The sequence below is a fragment of the Podarcis vaucheri genome (genome assembly GCF_965113315.1).
Source record: "Podarcis vaucheri genome assembly, chromosome: Z".
NCBI classification, from domain to species: domain Eukaryota; kingdom Metazoa; phylum Chordata; class Lepidosauria; order Squamata; family Lacertidae; genus Podarcis; species Podarcis vaucheri.
The window spans coordinates 4,726,077-4,747,590 of NC_138758.1; the positions used below are offsets into that span (position 1 = coordinate 4,726,077).

At 53.3% G+C, this 21,514-nt stretch overlaps 1 protein-coding gene across 5 annotated transcripts in view; it reads right to left on the minus strand.

The window, feature by feature from the left end:
- Positions 1 to 77: 77 nt before the first annotated feature.
- The window catches only part of ZMYM3 (zinc finger MYM-type containing 3), a 29,124-nt gene continuing 7,687 nt past the window's right edge, over positions 78 to 21,514 (minus strand). For 4 of the 5 annotated variants that reach the window (XM_082208409.1, XM_082208412.1, XM_082208410.1 and 1 more), the window contains exons 3-25: positions 21,373 to 21,416; positions 20,840 to 20,912; positions 19,818 to 20,109; positions 19,405 to 19,582; positions 17,985 to 18,197; positions 17,441 to 17,591; positions 16,492 to 16,607; positions 14,873 to 14,959; positions 14,414 to 14,564; positions 13,751 to 13,923; positions 13,463 to 13,628; positions 11,857 to 11,921; positions 11,377 to 11,551; positions 10,942 to 11,057; positions 10,660 to 10,834; positions 10,144 to 10,290; positions 9,283 to 9,386; positions 6,686 to 6,854; positions 6,116 to 6,267; positions 5,447 to 5,561; positions 2,527 to 2,781; positions 2,319 to 2,436; positions 78 to 1,145 (exon numbers count right to left, since the gene is read on the minus strand). In XM_082208409.1, coding sequence (XP_082064535.1) covers positions 941 to 1,145; positions 2,319 to 2,436; positions 2,527 to 2,781; positions 5,447 to 5,561; positions 6,116 to 6,267; positions 6,686 to 6,854; positions 9,283 to 9,386; positions 10,144 to 10,290; positions 10,660 to 10,834; positions 10,942 to 11,057; positions 11,377 to 11,551; positions 11,857 to 11,921; positions 13,463 to 13,628; positions 13,751 to 13,923; positions 14,414 to 14,564; positions 14,873 to 14,959; positions 16,492 to 16,607; positions 17,441 to 17,591; positions 17,985 to 18,197; positions 19,405 to 19,582; positions 19,818 to 20,109; positions 20,840 to 20,912; positions 21,373 to 21,416 — 3,440 coding nt within the window. In that variant the 3' untranslated portion in view covers positions 78 to 940. The remainder of the gene's footprint in view (positions 1,146 to 2,318; positions 2,437 to 2,526; positions 2,782 to 5,446; positions 5,562 to 6,115; positions 6,268 to 6,685; positions 6,855 to 9,282; positions 9,387 to 10,143; positions 10,291 to 10,659; positions 10,835 to 10,941; positions 11,058 to 11,376; positions 11,552 to 11,856; positions 11,922 to 13,462; positions 13,629 to 13,750; positions 13,924 to 14,413; positions 14,565 to 14,872; positions 14,960 to 16,491; positions 16,608 to 17,440; positions 17,592 to 17,984; positions 18,198 to 19,404; positions 19,583 to 19,817; positions 20,110 to 20,839; positions 20,913 to 21,372; positions 21,417 to 21,514) is intronic. The other variant, XM_082208413.1, reaches the window with a different exon arrangement.

Sequence of the window (21,514 nt, forward strand, 5' to 3'; positions counted from 1 at the left end):
CGTGCATCACCACATTTTGGGGGCACAGAGACCAGGACCACAGCCCTGGAATAAGAGATGAAGAGAGACAAGTCGGCAAAGTTTTTGTGCCTTTATTTGAAATGAATGGTTTCCAGAGAGACGCGGGGAGGGCAGGTCCTAATGCCCTGGGCATCACTACGACGACGAGACCCGCGGACTGGCTCACTGGCAACAAGGACACAGACAGGGGCTGGGCCAGAACAATATATACAGGCTCAACAGACAGCACCAGCACCAGCACCAGCCATAGCTCAGAGTTCAACGCAACACACAGAGATGGGTGAGGAAAGGGTTGGTGGGATGCTGAGCAGCCTCTGCCTCATGGGGCAGTGGGCGTGGTGGGGTGGGCGGCCAAGCTAGCATGGAGGAAGCAGGGGAGAAGGAGGCTCAGGGTGCAATGCTAGGGCCTAGTCTCCCCCAATACGAGAGAGAACAGAGTGTTCAACCGTTGGGGATGGGTGGGGGGAGGGAGGACTGTCATCTACTGGAGGGGAGAACTGTAGAAGCCCCACCCCGTGCAAGAGAACGTGCATGGCAAGGAGCCAATTCATTCACCCCGCCCCAATTAGCACAACCAGGCACAGGGTCTGCACCCCCAGAGCCCAGCTCTCCTGCAACAGCGAAGACACGCCCTGCACCCTTCCCTCCCCAGGCGAAGAGCCTACCTGTGACACTCCCCCCAAGCCAACACATAGCAAGGAGAAAGGGGCAGGCAAGCAGGCACTCCTAGGCAGCATGGGGGTGGCTCCTCGTCAGAGGGAAAGTGATCACTTAGTGGGGAGTGTCTAGAGCCCTATGTGCCTGCCAAACCAGGCAGGAAAGGGGCAGCAAGCCACACACACCCCACAGTCACCCACTAGCTGACTGGAGTAGTGCTGGGGGCCCCCAATCTCCCTCTGGCAAGACCGGCACCACCTGCTCAGTCCATTTCGTCATCCAGGCCGCCTCCGCCTCCGCGGCTGTGCTCCTCGTAGATCTCGCGCACAGCCAGGACGCGGTTGAGCATGCTCTCGAGCATGCTTTTGTCCATGGGGATGACGGAGTACCACAGCGGCGACTCGGCGATGCATGACCTCTCAGGCTGCAGGTAGAAGACGTCATTGCGGTTTCGCAGGCTTTCAGGGCTGCAGCCGGAAGGAAGGAAGGCAAGAGGAGATAAGCAATGAGGCCAGAGAAGGGGCTCCTGGCCTAGGCGGGAACCCCACTCTTCCCTGGTCCCCCACTGCCCGCTCTTCAGGTTCAGCACATAAGCCCTGAACCAAGAGACAGGGGACCCCAAGCTGCACTGAGGAGCAAGGACTGCAGAGCAGCGGCTTTCTGCTCTGGCCAAAACCTTTCAACACCACCTGCTCCATCTTCACAATGGCTGCCTCAATGCCTGCTGCATCCTGCTGCCACCACCGCCCTTGATGCCCGTTTAAAAAAATGAATGGGTAAAACACCACTGCGTATGACTACCACCACCGCTGGCAGCAACGGCACTAGCCTCCCCCTGCCATCGGCATCTACCTAACAGCAAAACGGGGGGGGGGGGGTTGTAGCCAAGCTTTCTGGGTCCTTCGAGTACTGAGGCAATGCAGAGAAACTGTCATGAGCACCACCATGCATGAGCTGTAATCTTGCGCACTGCGACCCTGTGCACACAGAAACGAGGCATTGTAGAGTTGGAGGGGACCCTGAGGACCATCTAGCTCAGTGCCCTACAATGAAGGATTCCCAACACACAGTCCCCCATCCCATTTGAAACCATACTAGACTGCTTAGCTTTGCAAATGTGCTAGCACCTTTACTGTTGCACCACTAGGAGTTCGTTCCCACCAACGCATTCAGGCTTCAAAAGGGGTGGCTTTTTCTTTTTCTTAAGCCTAATGGGTGTCGGGGGGGGGGGGGAGGGAGAGGATAGTGCAATCTTTCTGGAGGGTGCAAGTTTTGGAGGAGTGAGCAACAGTCAACCTCCCCAACCTCCCCAATATCCGCAGAGGAAAACTGGGGTCAGGGCCGACCCTCCAAGCACCAGGGAAAGCCTCTGCGGAGGTCCATGGCCTACTGCCATCATACTGGGGACCCCTGAGCCCAGCCAACTAACGTTCAGGAACCAACTGAATATCAAATGGGCCTTGTTGTCGGAATGGGCCAAGGGCCCTCTGTTCTCGCAGTGGCCAACCAGACGGCCTAACAAAAAGCCCGCAAGCAAGGCCTGGGCACAAGAGCCCCCTCACCCCTCCTGCGGTTTCCCAGCAGCTGGCATTCAGAAGCCCTGCACCCTCTGGCAGTCAGCTGCTGCAAAAGGCTCTCACCATTTGGAGAGATAGAACTCGTAGAACTTGACCGGGCAGCGCAGAGGGTTCATGCGGTTCTCTCGCTGCTCCAAGACAGGCGCTTCCTCCTCTCGCTTCCGTTTGCCCAAGCCGCCATCTGCAGGGAAAGTGTGGAGGTGCAGTCAGTACAGGGGCATCCCCAAAACAGATGGGCAGCAAATGGATGTGGGCAGAAAGCATTCCCTACCTCTCCCCTTCCGGTGCCGCACGGGAGCATAGTAGCGGATGCTCACCACCTTGGTGGTGCCCCGTGCTGTGGTGCACTTGCGCGACTGGCGCACAACGTTGGTGAAGGAGAGCTGCATGTGCTCCTCAGCTGTCTGCAGCCCAAAGAACTTGGTGTTGAAGAACATGAGTGTGTTGAGGAGCACGAAGGGGGAGTAGACGCCCAGCTGCTTGCACTCCCAGAGGTGCTCCTCTTCCACGCGGGAGAAGACGGTGTCTGCAAAAGGACAAGCCACCACTGTCACAGGCATAGTGAGCCACAAGGCAACAGACAGAGCCAAGAACTGTGCTTTGATGCACTGGCTAGGGCTCATGGGAGCTGCAGATCAAGTCGATTGGGCTTTATGAAGCCCCTGATGTCTTATGCCCCACCTGGATCACTTAAGCCTTCTGATGGGAAACTCTGGGTGGTCCAACATGCTCCTGAGGTTCCCTTGGCCCTGCCCTGTGGAACTCCTTGTGAACAGAGGTTTGGCAAGAGTCATCCAAGCTCAACTTGTAGGCATCATAGAATTGCAGAACTGGAAGGGACCCTGAGGGTCATCCAGTCCAGCCCCCTGCAATGCAGGAATCTCAGCTAAAGCATCCATGACAGGTGACCAGCCAACCTCTGCTTAAAAACCCTCAAGGAAGGAGAGCCCACAGCTTCCTGAGAGAGACCGTTCCATGTCAAACAGATCTTGCTATCAGAAAGTCCTTCCTTGTACCTTGAAGCCATTGTTTCTGCAAACTGTTTTACTCAGGTGGGCCTTTCAAACCTGACATTCTTTACCACAAGCTTTTATTGATATACCTGACATTCTTAATTTTTTTTATTATTACACTGCTGCGCTTTTAAGCTGCATACTGCCTTTTGATGTTCAGTTTGAAGGTGTGGCTTATTTATATATACATATATTTTAATTAAAAGATACAGAAAGCATCAGGTTGAAGAGTGCTGCACTAAGAGGCTAGGAAGGCTGCATCTGGTGCAATACCAGGAAACCTAAGTAGCCTGTTGCCATGGGACCCCCTCCTTTTCTCAGGTCTGACGCATTTAGAACTGGCCTTAGTATAATAAACTCAGTTGCTGTGCGCACAATCGAGCACACGGCTGGCAAGAAACCAGCACGAGAAACCCATCAATTGTTACTTTGGAGAGGGGAAGTGTTTGTTATATACATATATTCATTTCAGCATATTTTCTAGCTCTTTTTCTGCACTACATGCAAGAACCTATCATTTAGTGCAGCCCTCCCCAACCCAGACACCCTAGATGTTTCAGACTCCAACTCCAATCAGCCCCAGCCAACACAGGCTGGGGGGAATCTAAAACAACCGGACATGGCACCAGTTTGGAGGAAATTGGTTTACGGCTTCCAGACCATCTTTTTTTAAACTTGAATAGAACCATAGCACTGAAAGGCTCCCAAGGCACCATGTAGTCCAACCCTCTGCAATGCAGGAATCACAGCTAAATAATCCATGACAGACGACCACACCACCTCCATTCCAATGAAGGAGATGCCATCATCACCTTCTGAGGCTGTCCATTCCACTGTCAAACAGCTCTTAGTGCCCAAAGTTTCTTCCTGATGTTTAGCCGGAATCCCCTTTCTTGGAACGTGAACCTATTGGTTCAGGTCCTACCCTCCAGAAAAGGAGAAAACAAGCTTGCTCATCTGCTGTGTGGCAGCCCTTCAGTTATTTGAAGATGGCTATCTTATCTCCCCTTGGTCTTCTCTTCTCCAGGCTAAACACTGCCAACTTCCTCAACCATTCCTCATCTTTCTGTAAGTTTGCTGCATTCTTTCTTTGCTCGCCTTCTTTGGCCCCATAAAAGCATGGAGAACCTTTGGTTCTCTGACTACAACTCCCATCTGCCAATAGTCAGTGATGATGGGAGTTGTAGTTCAGCAGCATCTGGAGGACTAAAGGTTTCCAACACCTGGTCTAATAATTTTTGAACTCTTTCCTTCCCTAAGCTGTTGACCTCCAGGTGTTTGGGAACTCTCGCCAGCAAGTCCAAAATATCTGGAGAGCAACAAGTTGGCAAGGGTTGGCTCAGCAGCTATACCAAAAAGATTGGGCCTGGGTTCAAATCCTGGCTCGGCCATCGCCTTCTTGGGCCAAAATTAAGAATGAAGAAAAAAGGATGAAAAACAGCCCTGCTTTCTGGGATGGCTATAAAAACAGACTGATGAACAGTTCACTGAAAAGACCAAGAGATGTCAATATCCTATGCACAAAGCACCACAGACCCTCTTGGGTGCTAAGATGGGCAGAGAAGGTCCTCTCAGTGGCTCCTCCACCCTCAGAGGCTTAAGGGGTGGCAGCCTGTGGAACTCCCTCCCCACAAAGGTGCATCTGGTGCCTTCATCATACAGCTTTTGGAGAATGCTTAAGGGACACCTCTTTACCCTGGGCTTCTGACATGTGGTTTTAGGACCTACCTAACGTTTATGGTTACAAGTTGCTTTCGATATTGTGTTTTAATGCTGTAACCCATCCCAGGACCTTGGGGTGAAGGGTGGGTAATAAATATTAAACCTGCGTCCACAAACTGTGATTGTTGTGGGGGGAGGACACCAAGAAATAAATGCCCAAAGCCTGACCTGGAAGCCTCTGAACTTGGCCCTTTTGCTTGACAGTGACTATGAGCATTAAGTCCAGATGAGAGCCTCAAAAGATCCATCAGGAGCCTGGGAGGGTGTCCCAAGAAAAGCCCCTAAGTGAAGCAGGAAGGCAAGAGCCCATTCCCTGCTCTAGTGCTACCCGCTGAAAATTGGACAGCCCAATATATATCCCTTTCCCAGAATCTGGAAACTTCTCCCAGGATGCCGAGGGAAGAGGAAAACACCTCTCTTATTTCCCTCCCTCTACCCCCCCCCCAAGGCACGTACTGTTGGGCAGGATGGTGGGCTGCCAGCCGCTGAGCAACCTGTTGAGCTCCTGCACAAAGGTCAGGTAATAGAGGTCCGTGAAGATGTTCACCATGCGGTTGTTCTCCAGCAGGTACTGAAAGGGGGAGATGGGAAACACAAAGTCAAGTAGGAAACTGCAAACCTGCTCTCTCCCATGCACACTCTCATTACCTCCCCCCAGCTCCATACAGAACACTTGCTAGGCTGGCAAGAACGTTCGAACCTAATAAGAGCCTGCTGGATCAGGCCAATGCCATGCTGTTCTCACAGTGGCCAACCAGATGCCTGTGGGAAGCCAGGAAGCAGGATTAGAGCACAGGAGCCCTCTTGCCTGTGGTTTCCAGCAGCTGGTATTCAGAAGCATTCCTGTCTCCCGCTGTGAAGGTAGAGCCGAGCCACGGTGGTTAGTAGCCACCAATAGCTCTCTCCTCCATGAATTTCTCCCTTTCGAGCACTCTCCCCTCCTGTGGTTTCCAGCAACAGGTATTCAAAAGCATCACGGCCTCCTACACAATAGCCCTATGTGTCAGTCCCAGAGAAAGCTCTCTTGCCAGCCAACAGGTGTTTCGGCAGCAGGATGCTGGTCCAATTGTTTCTGGGCATATGGAAAGAAGGTAAGATTTGGGAGAGAGTGGGAGGTCTCCTTACCTGCTGTATGCCAAGGCAGAGGTAATAGATGCTGTCAGGCTCATAGCGCTCGCCATTGGGACGAGTGATCTCCTTCACAAACTGGGCCAGACCGTAATTCAGTTCTGCCGCTGTGCAGGCCAGAATGTCCTCTTTGATCCGCATGGGTTTGGCTGCAGGACAGCAACAGAGCAGAGTGATCATCATCATCATCACCGTCATCAATTAAGGTCCCCAAGTTGGGCTATAGCACTAAAATGAAACTAATAAAAGCAACCTAAAACAAACTTACAACCACAAAACTAAAGGGAAGCCCTAAAATATGCACCTCTGGCATCAAAAGCCAGGGCAAAGAGTACGTCTTTGGTGTTTGCTATATGCAGTGCAACAAAGGTGTCAGGAGTGCACCTCTGTGGGGAGTTCTACAACTTAGAGGCCACAACCTCCCAACTCAAGTCTCTGAGGGTAGAGAAACGACCAAGAAAACCCCCTCTGAGTGCCGGGGGGGCACACCTTCCTTCTCCTCCTCCTCCTCTTCCCTCCCTCCATCTCCTAGAACTGCAACTGCCCCTCCACGTGGCTCAGACTTACGGCCAAAGCGCAGCTCGTCGCCCTTGCTGGTCTCGCCGCCAGCATACTTGGCCTGCACCCAGCTCTTCCAGGCGTTCACACCATAGGAGTAGTTGAGGGCTGTACAGCTGGGCTGGCTGCTCATGGAGTCCCGCGAACAGCTCTCTGAGAGAACCAGGCGCTTCGGGCCCTGGGGGAGGTGGGGAGGAAGGGAGGAGGAGAGGAAGGTCTGTCTTGTAAGACAATTGTCAGCAAGGGAGAAGGGCATCCACATTAAATTGGGGTGGGGGTGGGGAGACGTAGCCAGAATCTGCTTTGCATGACATTTGCTTGAGGAAGGAGGGTAGTCCACACAGTTCACCATTTCCATCTCACACCCTTGGATTCCTTTACCTTGGGTGCAGTGGTTTTCAACCTGTGTGCCATGGCTCCCTGGAGTGCCTTGAATGATGGTCAGGGGTGCCGCAGGCAACACTGGCCTCTGTCCCTCTTTCCTTCCCTCCCTCAGGTGCCTTTTCACATCTCATAGCTCTTTGTTGCAGCAGCTCTGGCTATGAGCTACCCAGGCGAATGCTGCCTCTGGGGCTGGCTAGGTGGTGCTTCACAGGCCCCTGTGGGGCAGTGTGAAGAGGTGTGATGGAAAAGTTTGTTTGCTGGGCAGTTTGAGTCACCAAGTGTTGTTTGTTGTTGTTTTTTTCCTATCAGCAAACGGTCATCTGGCCGGGGGAGGAATATGATTGGTTTGGAGAGGTTAAACAGGTTTCAGGTTGGAAAAGAGGGTGAAGGGGCTCTGAGGGAAGGAGGAGATACGCACTGAGGAGACTAGGGAGAGAGAGTCTCGCAGCTGGGATAGGGAGACCAGGCTGAGGGTCTGGGGAAGGAGTATGGTGGGAGGGCTGAGTCTGAGCCAGGAGAGACAGATCCTGTGGGAATTCAGGCTCCCTGGGTGTCAGTCTAGCCAGGAGGGGAGAGTTCAGTACCTAGAAGACCCCCAACCCAGTGACAAGGGGAGAGGGGACCCCCTGGGTCTGTAATACCATTTATAATACCTCAGGTGTGGGATTGTTAAAAGAAGGGGTAACTGAGGAAAAATGCCACTCTCTCATGAACCAAAGGATTAAGCTGTGAAGGAAGTGGTATAGTGTTGAAGGTATTGTATTACTAAGTGACAGACACTGATTTGAACATTTTACCATCTCTACTGGAAACCTGAATATTTATCTACCTGAAGTGTGCCAACTGATGTTTAGTAACTGAAATTTAAGAAGAGTTGTAGCTATAATACTGTGTTTAAGCCTGAGACATCTTATAGTTAAAGTAACTAAGTTGAATTCTACCTGAAATAACTCGTTTCCTGACCGACTTTGTGTCATAAATTTAATAAAACTTTTCGTGTTTGGCAAACTAAGGCCCGGGGTCCCAATCACATTCTAAATCCGGCCCGCGGACAATCAGCGTGTCTTTACATGAGTAGAATGTGTCCTTTTATTAAAAATGCATCTCGGGTTATTTGCAGGGCATAGGAATTCGTTCATTTTTTTTCTTTTTCTGAAATATAGTCCGGCCCCCCAAAAGGTCTGAGGGACAGTGGACCAGCCCCCTGATGAAAAAGTTTGCTGACCCCTGCTCTAAATCATTAAGTTTTCCCTCACACAAGTCCCCCACTAAATAATCTGGGGTAAATTGTGGAAATACGTGTAATTGGTGTACCGTGAGGTGGTGGCACTATATTTAATTGAGGACCGGCCCAATGGAGCCAGGGTGAGAAAGTGCCGTTGAGCCATCGCAGAGGCACCTCTCTTTGGGGCGGGGCGGGGGGGGGGGAGCTCAGAGACCAGGAGCTGGCAGCCCAGAGGACTCCCAAGAAGAGGGGAGAAGAGAGGAGGCTGAGGGCACACCCCACCAGGGACGGCGTTTAAAAAGGGGTGAGGAGCTGCCAGCTCTGCAGGCAAGGGATAGCATAACTGGGCTCCTGAGCCCCACAGGGGGGCTACAGAAAGAATGTAGTTGGTCAAGGGAGCCGTGGACCCAAAAGGGTTGGAAATATCTGCATTAGTTCAATCTTTTCTGCAGTGGGCCCCTCACACCAGTTCCCTCCCTCCCCCTGGTGCTCATCCTATTCCTTTCCGATTAAAAAACCTTTGGGGAGAATGCATTTGTGAACAATACATGGTGCCCTCCAGCTGTTGTTGGAATGCAGCTCCCATTGCCCCCTTGATTGTAGCCCAAGCTGTTTGGGATGCTGGGAGTTGTAGTCATAGTCATCTGGAAGGCACCACGCTGGGTATCCTAACTTTAACAGAGCACGGGAAATTGCCTTATCCCAAATCAGACTGTTGGCCCAACAAGCTCAGCATTGAATGGCAGCGGCCCTCCAGGGTATCAAGCCAGGGCCTTTTCCAAAGTCCTACCTGGAGATGCATGACCCTCCACTGAGCTGCAACCCTTCCTCCAAATGGTGATGCCATGCCTAATGGTTCCATTCTGCTGAAGGAAGGGCTGGCTGCTCTGAGCCCAGAATGGGAAACTTATCACAGGGCTACTCAACCCCGAATCCAATCAATCAGCCAACATTAGATGAAATGAGGCGAGTGGGTGGCCTTGAGGAGCAGACTCACCTTGCGCATGCTCCGAGGCAAGTCTTGGTCAGCAGAGACGTCATCTGGGCCCACAAGGCCACAGTCAAAGAGGAAATCCACACTGGGGTTAATGTCCAATGGGTCTAGGTAGGGAATGAAGCAGTATGGGAAGTGGATCAGTTATGGAGCTCTCCTGCCCCCAAGCAGATACACACAATAACCTTCCAGGACCAAGCCTGCAGAGAACAAACCCCCACTCCTTGCAGAGGGAGAGTGAGCCAATGAGACAGCTTCTTTCCAATGGGCTTCCTAGGGCTCCTTCAGGAGAGGTGTGGGGAACCTGCAGCCTCCCACTTGTTGATGGTTTTTAAGTTTAAAGTTTTTAAGAAGAAGTTGTATGGCCACCTGTCATGGATGCTTGGGGTCCCTTCCAACTCTACAATTCTGAGAGTCTACAATGCTCATCATCCCCAGCAAGCGTGGTCAATGACCACGGTGCCCTTTGAAAACAGGGAGAAGGGGCAGGGTGGAGCTTCCCCAAAGGGATATTGGGAAATGAGGGTGGAACCACCACTCAGAAAGCCCTGCACCTGTTACCCAGCCACTCTTCCCAGCCGAGGAGGCAGAGATGAAACTGAGGGCCCTTGCAACATATTACATAACTGAAAATGGCAGACAGCCAGTATTGGTCATGCTCAGTTCAGCAATGCCTAAAGTGCCAAAGGTTCCCCACGCCTGCCCTAGGGGCGCCCAGGAAGGATCTGAGACAAGCATGACACAAGCAATCCTTCTTACCACCAAACTGGCACCTGCCAGAGCTCAGAGGAGACCAGTGCTGCATCCCCCACCACCACCTGCACCAGCAAATGCCTAACACCTCGAGTTTGCCTTGGCACTTACTTTTGGGAAAGTCAGCCTCCAAGTCCTGACCCGGCTCATCCAGGACATTTGCCATCTTGACCGCCATGGCGAGCACGTCATCTCTTGCCGGCCCAAAGAGGTCGCAGTCCTCCAGGAGGCCTTCTGCACTCTGGTTACTCACTAGGTCTGCGAATACAGAAAGCGGGTCAGGCATGTGAACAAAGAAGTCGCTGCTTCAAATCTCTGCCTTGAACTCATTGAAGTTGGCCTAGGCAAACCATTGCTTCTCTAGCTCCCAGCCCTGGGTATGTTAACATCGTAGTACCAGCTGCTGCAACGAGCAGATACAGAGGAGGAGCCCAAGCCGTTGGGTGCATCCGGCTCAGGACTGCCTTTTCTGACTGGCAGCAGCTCTCCAGGGTTTTAGGAAAGGGCCATTCCCAACCCTCCCTGGGACCTTCTACATGCAAGGTAGATGATCCGTCACTGAGCTAGGGACCCTTCTAGTAGCAGTAGGTGCTGTTGCTCCCAGAGAACTGCAATCATGAAACCTACCACAAAGGTCCGAAGAGGCTTTGTCCAGCTCCTCTGCTTCTGCGATCATCTCAGCCATGGCCAGGATATCGGCTTCCAGAGGGTTGGAAGGGATCTTCACCTTCAGCTCCTCTATGGTCTCCACAATCTTCTCCGTGCTCTCCAGCGTGGTGGGCAGGAACATTGGCACAGGCACCTATGAGCAGCAGGGAAGGGGGATTAAGGCGAACGTGGTGGCAGTGGTGGGGATGCAGGAAAGCTTGAATGGGCCGGTGTGCGGGAGACGCAGGGAACCGCACTTACCGGGACAGGCATGGAGAAAGGCACAGGTACTTTCTGGCAGTACATGTTCATAGGCACAGGCACGAAAATGGGCACAGGAATGGGCAGCACAACCACCTGGGGCTTCCAGTCGGCTTCTGTCAGGAAAGATAAGCACACACCGTCAGGAGAGCCTCTCCTTGCCTGGCTTCCACAGCCCTCCAGGACAGGGATGCCACTTGCTCCCAAAGGTGTTGGATCAGGTCCTCCAGTCCCCAGATGCACAGCAAATATGCTGCTCATGAGGTGCAAACCGAATTGGCTGTCAATCTGCAGCAGGGCCAAGTTTAAGGCTGCAGGGCTAACATCTACGGGCCCTGCACACAGTCCAGGACCAAGCCACTTGAGAGAACGCCTAATCACTCATCTCCCCAGCAGGCTGCTGTGTTGGCCCCGGCCTCCCTTGTGCCCCCTCACCTGTCTGACAGCCCTTGGACTTCATTTCTATCTTGCATGAGACCCCTCGGTTCTGCATGAGAGGCTTGCACATTGCGGCTTTGTTCTTCCGCGGGGTGATTGGCTGAGACGACAGCTGGGACGCAGCAGCAGAGGCGGCGGCGGCTGCCGGGGCAGAGCTGTTCTTCGCAGGTACCTGGGCAGATCCATACGTGTGTCAGAAGCCACTCCAGAGGGAGATGGTGCCCCACCCACCCCTCGCTCCTGCAAGGCATTCTGCTGTACATCTCACGTCTTGGCAGGGCCACTCGTGGGGCCCCACTCCTTGCAAGCTGCCAGGGCAATGCAGGGCATGGGGGAAGGGACAGAGACCAACCTGCTGCCTGGGGGTCAAATGCTGCCCTCCTCCCCCATCTTAGCCTCCAAGCCCCACACTGCCAACCACCTCCCTCCATGGAGCAGCCCAGCAAACAGTGGGAAATCCCTGCTCAGGCCACTCACCGTGCTGGTCTCTGCTTTCTGCGAGGTGGTGGTAGAGGAGGGTTGCTTTGGCTCGGGGGTCTGACCTGGAAAGAAAAAAGGGCTTGGGGAGTGAGATGCTTTCCCCCTTGTCGCCACCTGCCCAGATCTGGCAGGCAGGCAGTCCTGCGGGCCACCTTTCGCTTGGTGCCGAAGGGATAAAGGGGAGCTTTCCTCATTATCTCCCATTCCTCCAGGTTCAGTCTGGCAAGTCTTCGCCACTGGAGAGTTAAGGCCTGGCCCGTCTGCCGGCAGAGAAGCCACAGAAAGACCTAGGCAAGGAGGGGTTTATCAGGGCTCAGGTAGTACGTTTGAGGCAAGGCTCCCAGGTCTTAGCAGATATGTGGAATATCACAGAAGTGTTGGCGTGGGGTAGGGAGGAACTAGACAAGGCCCCTCCCCCTCCCCTGCAAGAGCCGTCCACTGAAGCTCAGGCAAATCCATTAACAGGCCAAGCAGGGGAGTGATGTGACTTATTCCAGAGGAAGGGTGCAAGTCAGGGCAGTGCAGTCAGGACAAAAAACCGGGAGGAAAACAGTGCTGTCTGTGCGCTGCCAAGTTGCTGCCTTTGCCTGCCTCTAAGGGAGACCCACCTTTACTCGCTGGACTCTCTGCAAGTCAGCACCCACATGAGAATTCTGCTATTCTGCGCAAGTGCAAAAGCCCCCTACACAGAAGTTGATATTCACTGTGGATGCAGCATCCAAGAACCCCACCTTTCCTTAAAAACAGAAACAAAACACGTTCCTAGCCCTCATGGCTAATGAGTTCAGATAAACATGAGTAATCTATTGGACACAACAGTCACAGCATCCCGCTCTCAACAGCTGTAAAATAAAAATGAAAATAAACGAAAGGTTGGTTCTTCTCAACAGGGCATCTGCCGCCCCGATGTCGGCTGAGGATCACTGCCTAGGAAATCCATAAGAGGATGGTGGGTGGACCAGGAGGAAGGAGGGGAGAGCAGAAACCCAAAGGACAGAAAGTGATGCTGAGAGCGTGACAAAGAGAGAGAGAGAGAGAGAGAGAGAAAAGAAAGAAAGAAAGAAAGAAAGAAAGAAAGAAAGAAAGAAGGAAGGAAGGAAAAAAAACTGGAATGGGAGAGGAGTAGGAGTCCTTGGGCTTCTTGCCTGTTCCCAGCAGCAGACCTTTTGGCAACACCACGGCCTCCAGCACCTGCCTTGGACCTTCTCCTGCCACGGGAGGATCTTCCCTTCCTGCTCATATTTCTGGGTCTCCCATCCCAGAACTGACCTGGCCCAACACTGGCTTAGCTTTTGGACTCTGGGGAGCGGCATGGGCAAGCCACATGCCAGGCCAGGCCCCACCCCTACACATGGAACTGTCCGCTGGAGAAGGGGAGCCACCCACGGAAACAGCCTGGGAGCTACAGGCAGCGCCGGCTTCTTGTGGCTGGCCCTGTGTGTCATAGAACCAGAGAGGTTAGCGATGGATGGGGAAGGGGTGCTCCCCGCCAGGTCCCGTCCCACCCCCACCCCCCACCCCCCGGGGCCAGTGCAGAATCGTTCCCTAGCGCTCAAGCCAGACCCCTGAAGCTCTCAGCTAGCCGAAGCACCCAGCGACTCACTGTTCAGCAGGCTCTCAGGCCCTTTCTGGGTGTCCAGGTTGGGCTGGTTCTGTTGGTTATAAAACCTCAGAAGACACTGCTGGTTGCAGAAGTGTTTGATTTGCCCCCGCCAATGGATGGTTTCCAGCAGCTTGCCCTGACGCTTGCAGGCGTGGCACCGAGCCGCCTGAAAAACAAACAACACGACAAGGCTGCGGAGGGGGCCACCTGGGCTCCAGGGCTCCGCTCCGGCCCCTTGCGGGCCAAGCGGCAGGTGGGCACTGAGGCCAGCGGAGCCCCTGCACTGACCTTGTAGTACCAGAGCAGGTATTTGCTTTTGCAGTCGTCGCTGCAGAAGTCCCAGGTGCTGCCCTCCAGCTGCTCGGTGACGGCTCGCTGGCACGTCTGGGAGCAGTAAGTGCAGGTGATGCAGCACAGGCCCAGGTTCTTGGTGAAATCCTGTTTATAAAGAAGCACACACCCTGCGGAGAAACGAGACGGGTGAAACCTTCCCAGAGCAGGGAGAGAAAGAGTGAGCAACGTGTGGGCACACCAATGCCAGCAGGAAGCCTAGAGCGAAGGCTTGGAGGAACAAGCGAAGCACAGGAAGGCAGAGACAGAGAGAGAGAGAAAGAGAGAGATATTCCTGAGAGCAAAACGTGTCCTGCACTGGCCCCCGGGGGTCGGGAATTGACAACAGGGGTGGGTGGTGGGGACTCACCAATCGCTCACCTCTCTGGTTCTAAGAAGAGTTTGCTCCGAGTGACCAAACGATCGCCCACCGCATGCAAGGACCCAGAGGCGTGGCAGGGCCAGCTGGTCGCCAGCACAGCAGGAAGGGCCCCTCCAAGAAGGGGCGCCTTCCCCCCGCCCTGCCTTCAGCCCCTGGACAGGACTCTCTGCCACACACAAGGCCCCCTTCTTCCTCCTCTCCAGCACAGGGCCCTGCTCCCCCCGTAGCTGCCCAGGTACCTTCGCTGCAAAAGTTCTTCTCCACCCCAGAAAAGCGGATCTTCTCGTGCAGCAGCTTCTCCTGCTTGCAGTGCTCGCACTGGGACACCACCCCATGCAGGCGCTTGAAGTCCTCACAGCAGTCTCGGCAGCAGAACTGGTAGACCTTGTCCTGCCAGAGAGAAGGAGGAGGAGGAGGAGGCCACGCTCGGCCATCGGGCAACACAGCAGCGAGACAGGATCTTGCGCAGCTGGACTGGACCCCCACTGCTTTCAAAGGGCAGGCTCCAGATTCCTGCCCACCCACCCACCCCCTGCACACACACATACGTACAAAGCAAAAATCAGCAGCAACTCCCAGCCCAACCCCAGACTATCTTTCTGTAGGAGTGGCTGTGAGGTTCCATGTCCTGCTCATCTCCACGTCTCCCTCCCTGGCAATCCCTCTGCCTCTGCTGTTTGTTTTGCAGGCCCCCTCACCTGCCAATCCAGGATCTCAGGCTTCCCAGTGAAGAGGCTGTGGCAGGAATGGCAAGTCAAGTGGATTCCACCTTCTGGGCTGGTGCGCTGCATTTTGAGGGAAGGGGAAAGATTCAGAAGGGGTGGGTAGGGGGACACAGGATCAACCTCTGCCCACTCTGGCTGGCCTGCAGCTGCCCGTGCCCAGGCTCACAACTACTCAGCAGAGGCACCGACCCTGCCACCACCTGCACACTCCCAAGCCACACACTCACAACCCCATCCCTGCCTGCCACTTCCCCACCGCCACCAGCACTGCCCACAGCATTCACCACGCTCCTGACCCTCTCCGTGCGTTACCCCCCAGCCCCCCAGCTCACATCCACCCTCTCACCACATACCCCCAGCAGCATCACCTGCCCATGACCCCAACCCACTGAGTGTAAAACACAAGTCCCCGCTGCTTCCCCCAACACAGAGGGCTGACTGAACCCCATTCCACAAAGAGGGGGACAGTAACCAGTAGGCACCCCATACAGGTTCTTCCCAGGGGACGTCCAGCTACTGCAGCTGCTCCTGGGAGGGAACAGGGATTGGCCATTGGACAGTGGCAGTACAAGACCAACACTCTGCGAGTAGAATAAATTATGCAAATCACACAAATGTTATAAATTTGACTATTTATTGGATAGCAGACACAAACTCTCTTCCACGTCAGCAGAAGCAGAAACAGTTTTATTCGAGACAATGACCCCCACGATAGATTTGACATCATATATAGAGATATATCAATAAGGTAAGTAGATGTGTGCAAGCTTTACACGCCCTCCTCCCTCCCCTGCCCCAACCAGCTCCACCAATGTGCCCTGCCCCATCCTCTGGCCATTGGCTGGGCTTCTGTGATGTCAGAGCGTTGTGCTGGTGGACATTCTAAGTTCTGAAGGGAGAGGTGAGGCCATACAGTGCTGATATACAGGGCAGCTGCTGAGAAGGGAGGTTGATCTGGGAGGAGGAGGGTGGTTTGGAATCTCTCACACAAGCCTTAAGACAGGAGGAGCTGTGTGCAGACTGGGCAGCTAAGGAGAGTTGGAGCTTGGAAGACAAGGCAGTTGCGGGCTGCAGGTCCAGGAAGGAAGGTGGCAAATCTTCACACACATATACGGGACCCAAGAACAAGGGATGCAGAATGGGCTCCTTTTTACTAAGCAGTGCCAAAAGGTCCAGAAGATGAATTTTACATCACAAGCCATGGATGTCTTTACTTTTGCAATTTAGGGCGGGGTTAAAAAAAGTGCATGGAATCCTGGCATGGAGCAGACAACTGTGAAGTGCAACGTGACCCCTCCTCTCCTCTCCTCCTGGCCAACAGAAGCCCACTCCCCCACCCCCATGTCTTCTTTAGCCTTAGAGCCCTTGGCAGGCATGCCTTTTGCCTTCCAACACTCTTCTTGGCAAACAACGAGCTAGATGCTTCCCCCCCCCCTTTTTTAAAATAAATATGAAAGCAGAGAGAAAGAGCAAGAGAAAGAGAAAGAGACTTTCAGGAGTCTGATGGATGCACCAGATCTCAGCCATGCAGAAAACCCACGTTCCTGGGTTTGGTCCCGTCACTGTGACGGCGGCAGAGCCTCCTTATGTACCTGGAATTTGGTCCAGCAGCTGGGGCTGCAGAACTGGTACACCACCTGCTCGTTCTTGTTGTAGTAGCAGGGCTCAGACAGGCTTTTCCGACAGAAGCTGCAAGGCCGAGGGGGTCCTGGGGAAAAGAGGAGAGGCAGAGGTTGGTGAGAGAAGATGCCTTGTTGGTTTTAGAGCATGGTGCTGATAACGCCAACGTTGCAGGTTTGATCCCCATAAGGGACAGCTGCATAATCCTGCACTGCAGGGGGTTGTACTAAAAAGATCCTCAGGGTCCCTTCCAACTCTACAGTTCTATGATGTAACATTAAGCAGAGAAAATGAGTAGAAATGCTCTCCTCCGCCTGGTCCAAACTACTCTTACCCCAGGCAGGGCAATCAATATTTAGCATGGAGAGACCTGACCTCTCTCTCTCCCCACTCCCATGTAGCACAGTCCACCCCAATGGGAGTTTGGGGTCTCATCTCGGTCTGGAATTTTGCAGCAAGTCAGGTGGAGCAAACTTGTGTGCCTTAAAGCACAGATCCAGCTGCCTCCCGTTCCCCACGTGCTAAGGTTAGCAATTGCCACACTTGTGGCCAACCACCACCCTTCTGAGACTGGCCAAGTGCTAGTAAACCTAATGGTGCCATCAGAGAGCTGGGACAGAAGTCAAGGAGCCCAACAATAGGTGAAGCCAGAGCCAACGGCAGGCAGAGCCAACTAATTCTAGATTTGTCCTCATCCTCTTGCCTTGCTAAGTTATAAAATGGCAACACTGAGATGGAGAAGGAGGAAGAGGAGGAAGCTGATTGGTGGTGCCACCTCCTAGGCTGCTTGTTAAGAAGCCAGGCCAGGTGAGGGCAAGCTGAGGTTGGTGGGGCAGTGTCCCATTTGCGCTAGTGGACTAGCAACCCTTGGTTAAGCAGAATCCAAGGAGCTCTTTCTTTCACCCACCCTTCTGCTTTTACCTGTCAGGCCAGCCTGCTTGACTTTGTAGGAGGTGGAACAGCAGACGGAGCAGAAAAGGCCCATCTTCCCATTCCGGTCTTTGTGGGACAGCATGTCGAAGTTCTTGCAGAGTGTCTTGCACCACATGCATGGATAAACCCGGGTGTTCTTCTGCAGAAACACAGTGCAGGGACAGCTGCCACGCAGGCTCTTTCACTGCAGGGCACCCTTTATGTCCCACTCCCCCCTGGATTTTAACGGATATTGCACTCGTGTGTGTGTGTATGTGTGTGTCTTTCTCTCTGACACACACCTCTCTCCCTCACAAGCATCTCCTTCCCCATCAAACCTCTCTCTCTCTCTCTCTCTCTCACACACACACACACGAGACTCAGTCACCCAAGCCAAGCTATCCTTACCACCTTTCCCACAATAACTTTTTTACACAATCTCACGTTGGGGAGGGGAGACAGGGCAAGGTCCATCACATGGCCTGGCTCAAAGAGAGGTTCACTTGAGGGTCTGGACCCAAGCTCTGGGACATCCCCCTCCACCCATTCGCACCTTTTTGTAGCTGTTGAGGCAGGTGGTATTGCAGAAGCGCTTCTGCTGCCCCTCGTGGAAGAGGTACTCCAGTGGCAGGCCCTTGTTGTACAGGTAGAGGCCACAGTTGTCACAGCAGTTGGTTTTCAGACCCTTGGTGGCACGGAACTTGGTGAAGCAGGCGTCGCTGCAGATGCGGTGCACCACATTCCCATTGCTGACCTCGTGCTGGATCTGCAAGCAAAGCAGAACTGTGGGTCACCAGGGCTGGCATTAGCTTCCATCCCCAGAGAGCAGCGGTGCTCTACAGCCCTTAAGTAATGACTGGAGGTGGCTGGGCCCAGGTGCAAGGAAACAGCTGAACGTTTTGTGGGCAGGGGAGGCTGTACCTAGCAGCCAACCTTATAATATCCTGCATTGACATTCCACTTTGCACCAGGAATTGCGGCATTTTGGAAGACGTGCTGCTGAATTTTAGTTCTCTGTTCTCAGTGAGCTTGTCAGTCGGGACGAATCTCTAGTCTAGATCCACACCCTATACTAGTGTATGTTTGTTTTGCTACTTGAGAAACCTCTATTTAACAGATCTTCCTTCCCAAAAATCATGTTTTTTTCTGGTTCAGAACATCCCCATATAATCTACTCCATTCTCCCTTTTCCCCTTGACATTGTGCTTCAGGAACAAAGTGAAGCAGGTTGTAAATGCTCGTGCAATCCATCACTCAATGGATCTGTTAAAGTCTCCAAGGGCCCATCTGCCCCATGGCTACCTTTCTGGAATCTGTCCAGTATACTTGTCTTTTCCCACACATCCACCAACATCACCTTACTTGATATACAAGTTACAGATATGAACAGGTCCTTATAGAGGTCCACACCACCTACTGGGACTCAGGACTCTCAAGGCAGCAGCCTTTCCCAGCCCTGCTACCTGAAATGTAATACTACCAACAGGATTGGATCTGGGATTTTCTGCATGCGAAACAAATGGTCCTCTGTGGCCTGTCCCTGAAGAACATCTGAAGAGCCAGGATGCTGGACAAGGCCAACACCCTGTTCTCACAGTGGCCCAACCAGAAGCCTCTCCTGGGAAGCCTGCAAGCAGAACATGAGGGCAACAGCAGCACTCTCCCCACCTGTGACTTCCAGCTACTGGCCTTCAGAGGTATAATGCCTCTGGCAGCAGAGCATAACCATTGTGACTAGTAGCACATGACTTTGTCTAGCACTCTTTTTCAAGTTCAAGCTGCTGGCCTTCACTGCCACTTGTGAACGTTAATTCCATAGCTTAACCATGTGCTCAGCAAAGATCTGCACCCTTTTGTCTGTCCCTTGCACTCCTCAACTGGCTTCTTGCTTGCCTGGCAGCTTTCAACTACTCACATGGATTCCCATCTCCCCTCCACCCTGCAATACTTTTTCAGACAGCCGACGCGCTCACCTCTCCAGCCTTGTAGCACACACTGCAACGGACAGTGTCTGAGGCTTCTGCCGACTGTGGTGTCGGTCTTTGCTGCTGGGCTTCGTACAGCGAGAGGCACACAGAAGAGCAGAACTCGTGGAAAGAGCTGCCTGAGCCAATCTGAGCCACCACGGAGTCCTTGGCATTCCAGATCTCCCTAAGGGGCAGAAAGACACTGGTCAGACTAGGGCCTGGAGGCCACGCCCTGGACTGTCCCTGTAAGTGTGGGCAAGAAGTGACATGGGGACCCAAGAGCAACGAAAGCGGTAGGGAAGTAGAAGAGGGCAAAGTGTACTTGCAGAGTTGTGGCCTGCCAAAGCAGAAGGGACAGATTGGGAAAAGGGCACTTGACTACAGCAAGAGGGAGGGTTGGTTGATTTTGGGGCACCCACTTTTTGCAGAAGGTGCAGCACTTCTTGCTGAGAGGCCTCTTGGAGAAGGTGGTGAGGCAGGAGCTGGAGCAGAAGAGCTGGGGCAGCCCCTTGCGCTGGTAGGCCGTCTGGCCCTTCTGCAGCGGGGTCCGGCAGTTGGCGCAAGTCATCTTGGTGACGGTGGAACGGGCAGCTCGCTGGGCTGCCTGGTTGCGCAGGGACAGGCGTGTGGTGCGCCGAGTGCGGTGGGGAACAAAGTCCTCGTCGTTGGGGTCATCCACCATGGCATCCGAATCCTCATCCGAGACGGGGACTGTGGAGCACAAGAGAGAACAAGAGGTTGTTGGCTCTCGCTGGCCACTGCTGCACAGGAGGGGTCTAGAAACTGGGGGGGTAAGAGCGGGAGAAGGGCAGATCCTGCCTGCACAGTTTCCACATACACAAAACAGACAACAAGGATTGTCAACTCCCACACTGGAGCAGGATCCTCTTTAACTGTGCAACTAGATCCGTTACTAAGCCTTACCTCCAAATCCTACAGAAGGCAGATTCCACCCTTTCTTTACACATATCTGACTACATTTGCTATGTTTCGCTCTCCCATTTCACTGAAGAGCTCAAGGCATTGCACATACTTCTTTAACCCACACAACAACCCTGCAAGGTGGGCCATCCTAAGAGGTAGTCAACGGCGCACTGAGTTGCAGGGCTGAGCAGGACTTGAACCCAGGAGTCTCCCCTCCAAACCTTTCTCTACCCACCACGCCAAAATGGCCTACTCTTCTGGGAGAAGGGCCACACCTCTGTGGCAGAGTGCTCACTTTGAATGCAGAAAGCTCCAGTACACCTAGTTTTAAAATATTCCAGGCAAGCAAGTGTTGATCAAGACCCTCTTCTGCCTGAACTCTGGAGAGCTGCTGCCCATTACAGTAGATAACAACAGGTTAGATGAAGAAAGGGTCTAACCTGGAATAACACAGCTTCTTATAATACATAAAGCATATGTAAAGCATGGTCCTCTTACAGTCAAGGAGGTAACTTACTGCTCTCAGAGGAGTTCACTGTTTCAGGCCGAGACACTTCCGCCCTCCTGGCACGCTCGCTTCTCTTCTGCTCCTGGAACGAACCAAGGAACCATCTAAACAGACAATGGCAAGCAGCCCAGGGAAACCCCCATCTTTGAAATTGTTTACTGAACACCTAAGAATGGCAGGTATGGTTAAGAGTAACCCCTGCCCACAGGTCCACAGTCTAAACCAACTTCCTGCAACCTGCTGCCATACAGCTGTTGTTGACCAAGCCCAGAACATCACATTCTGAAACAACTGGAGGGCACCAGGTTGGGGGACACTGGTTTAGTGATGCACACCCACTCACAAAGGAGGAGGAGGAGGAAGGAAACGTACAGTGCAAGAAACTTTAAGCCTGAAATGAACAGAACATGTCAATAATTTCCCCCACGCTGAAAAAAACCAAAAACCAAAAACCAGGGGATCGAGGAAAGTGTTAGGAGGGTCTTAGTGGAAAGACAAACACTCAACCGGGTGGCGGCTGCTTCAGCTGCCTCCTCCCTTACCTTCACAACTGGCTTCTCGCTCCCTTTTGCGCCAGGGTCTTCCCCTGCAAGAGAAACACAAGAGAGACCTCAAAGCTGTCTGTGAGGCTGCCAGTCTAGGTGGCTTTAGAAGAGGACTGGACAAATTCAGGGAGAACAGTGG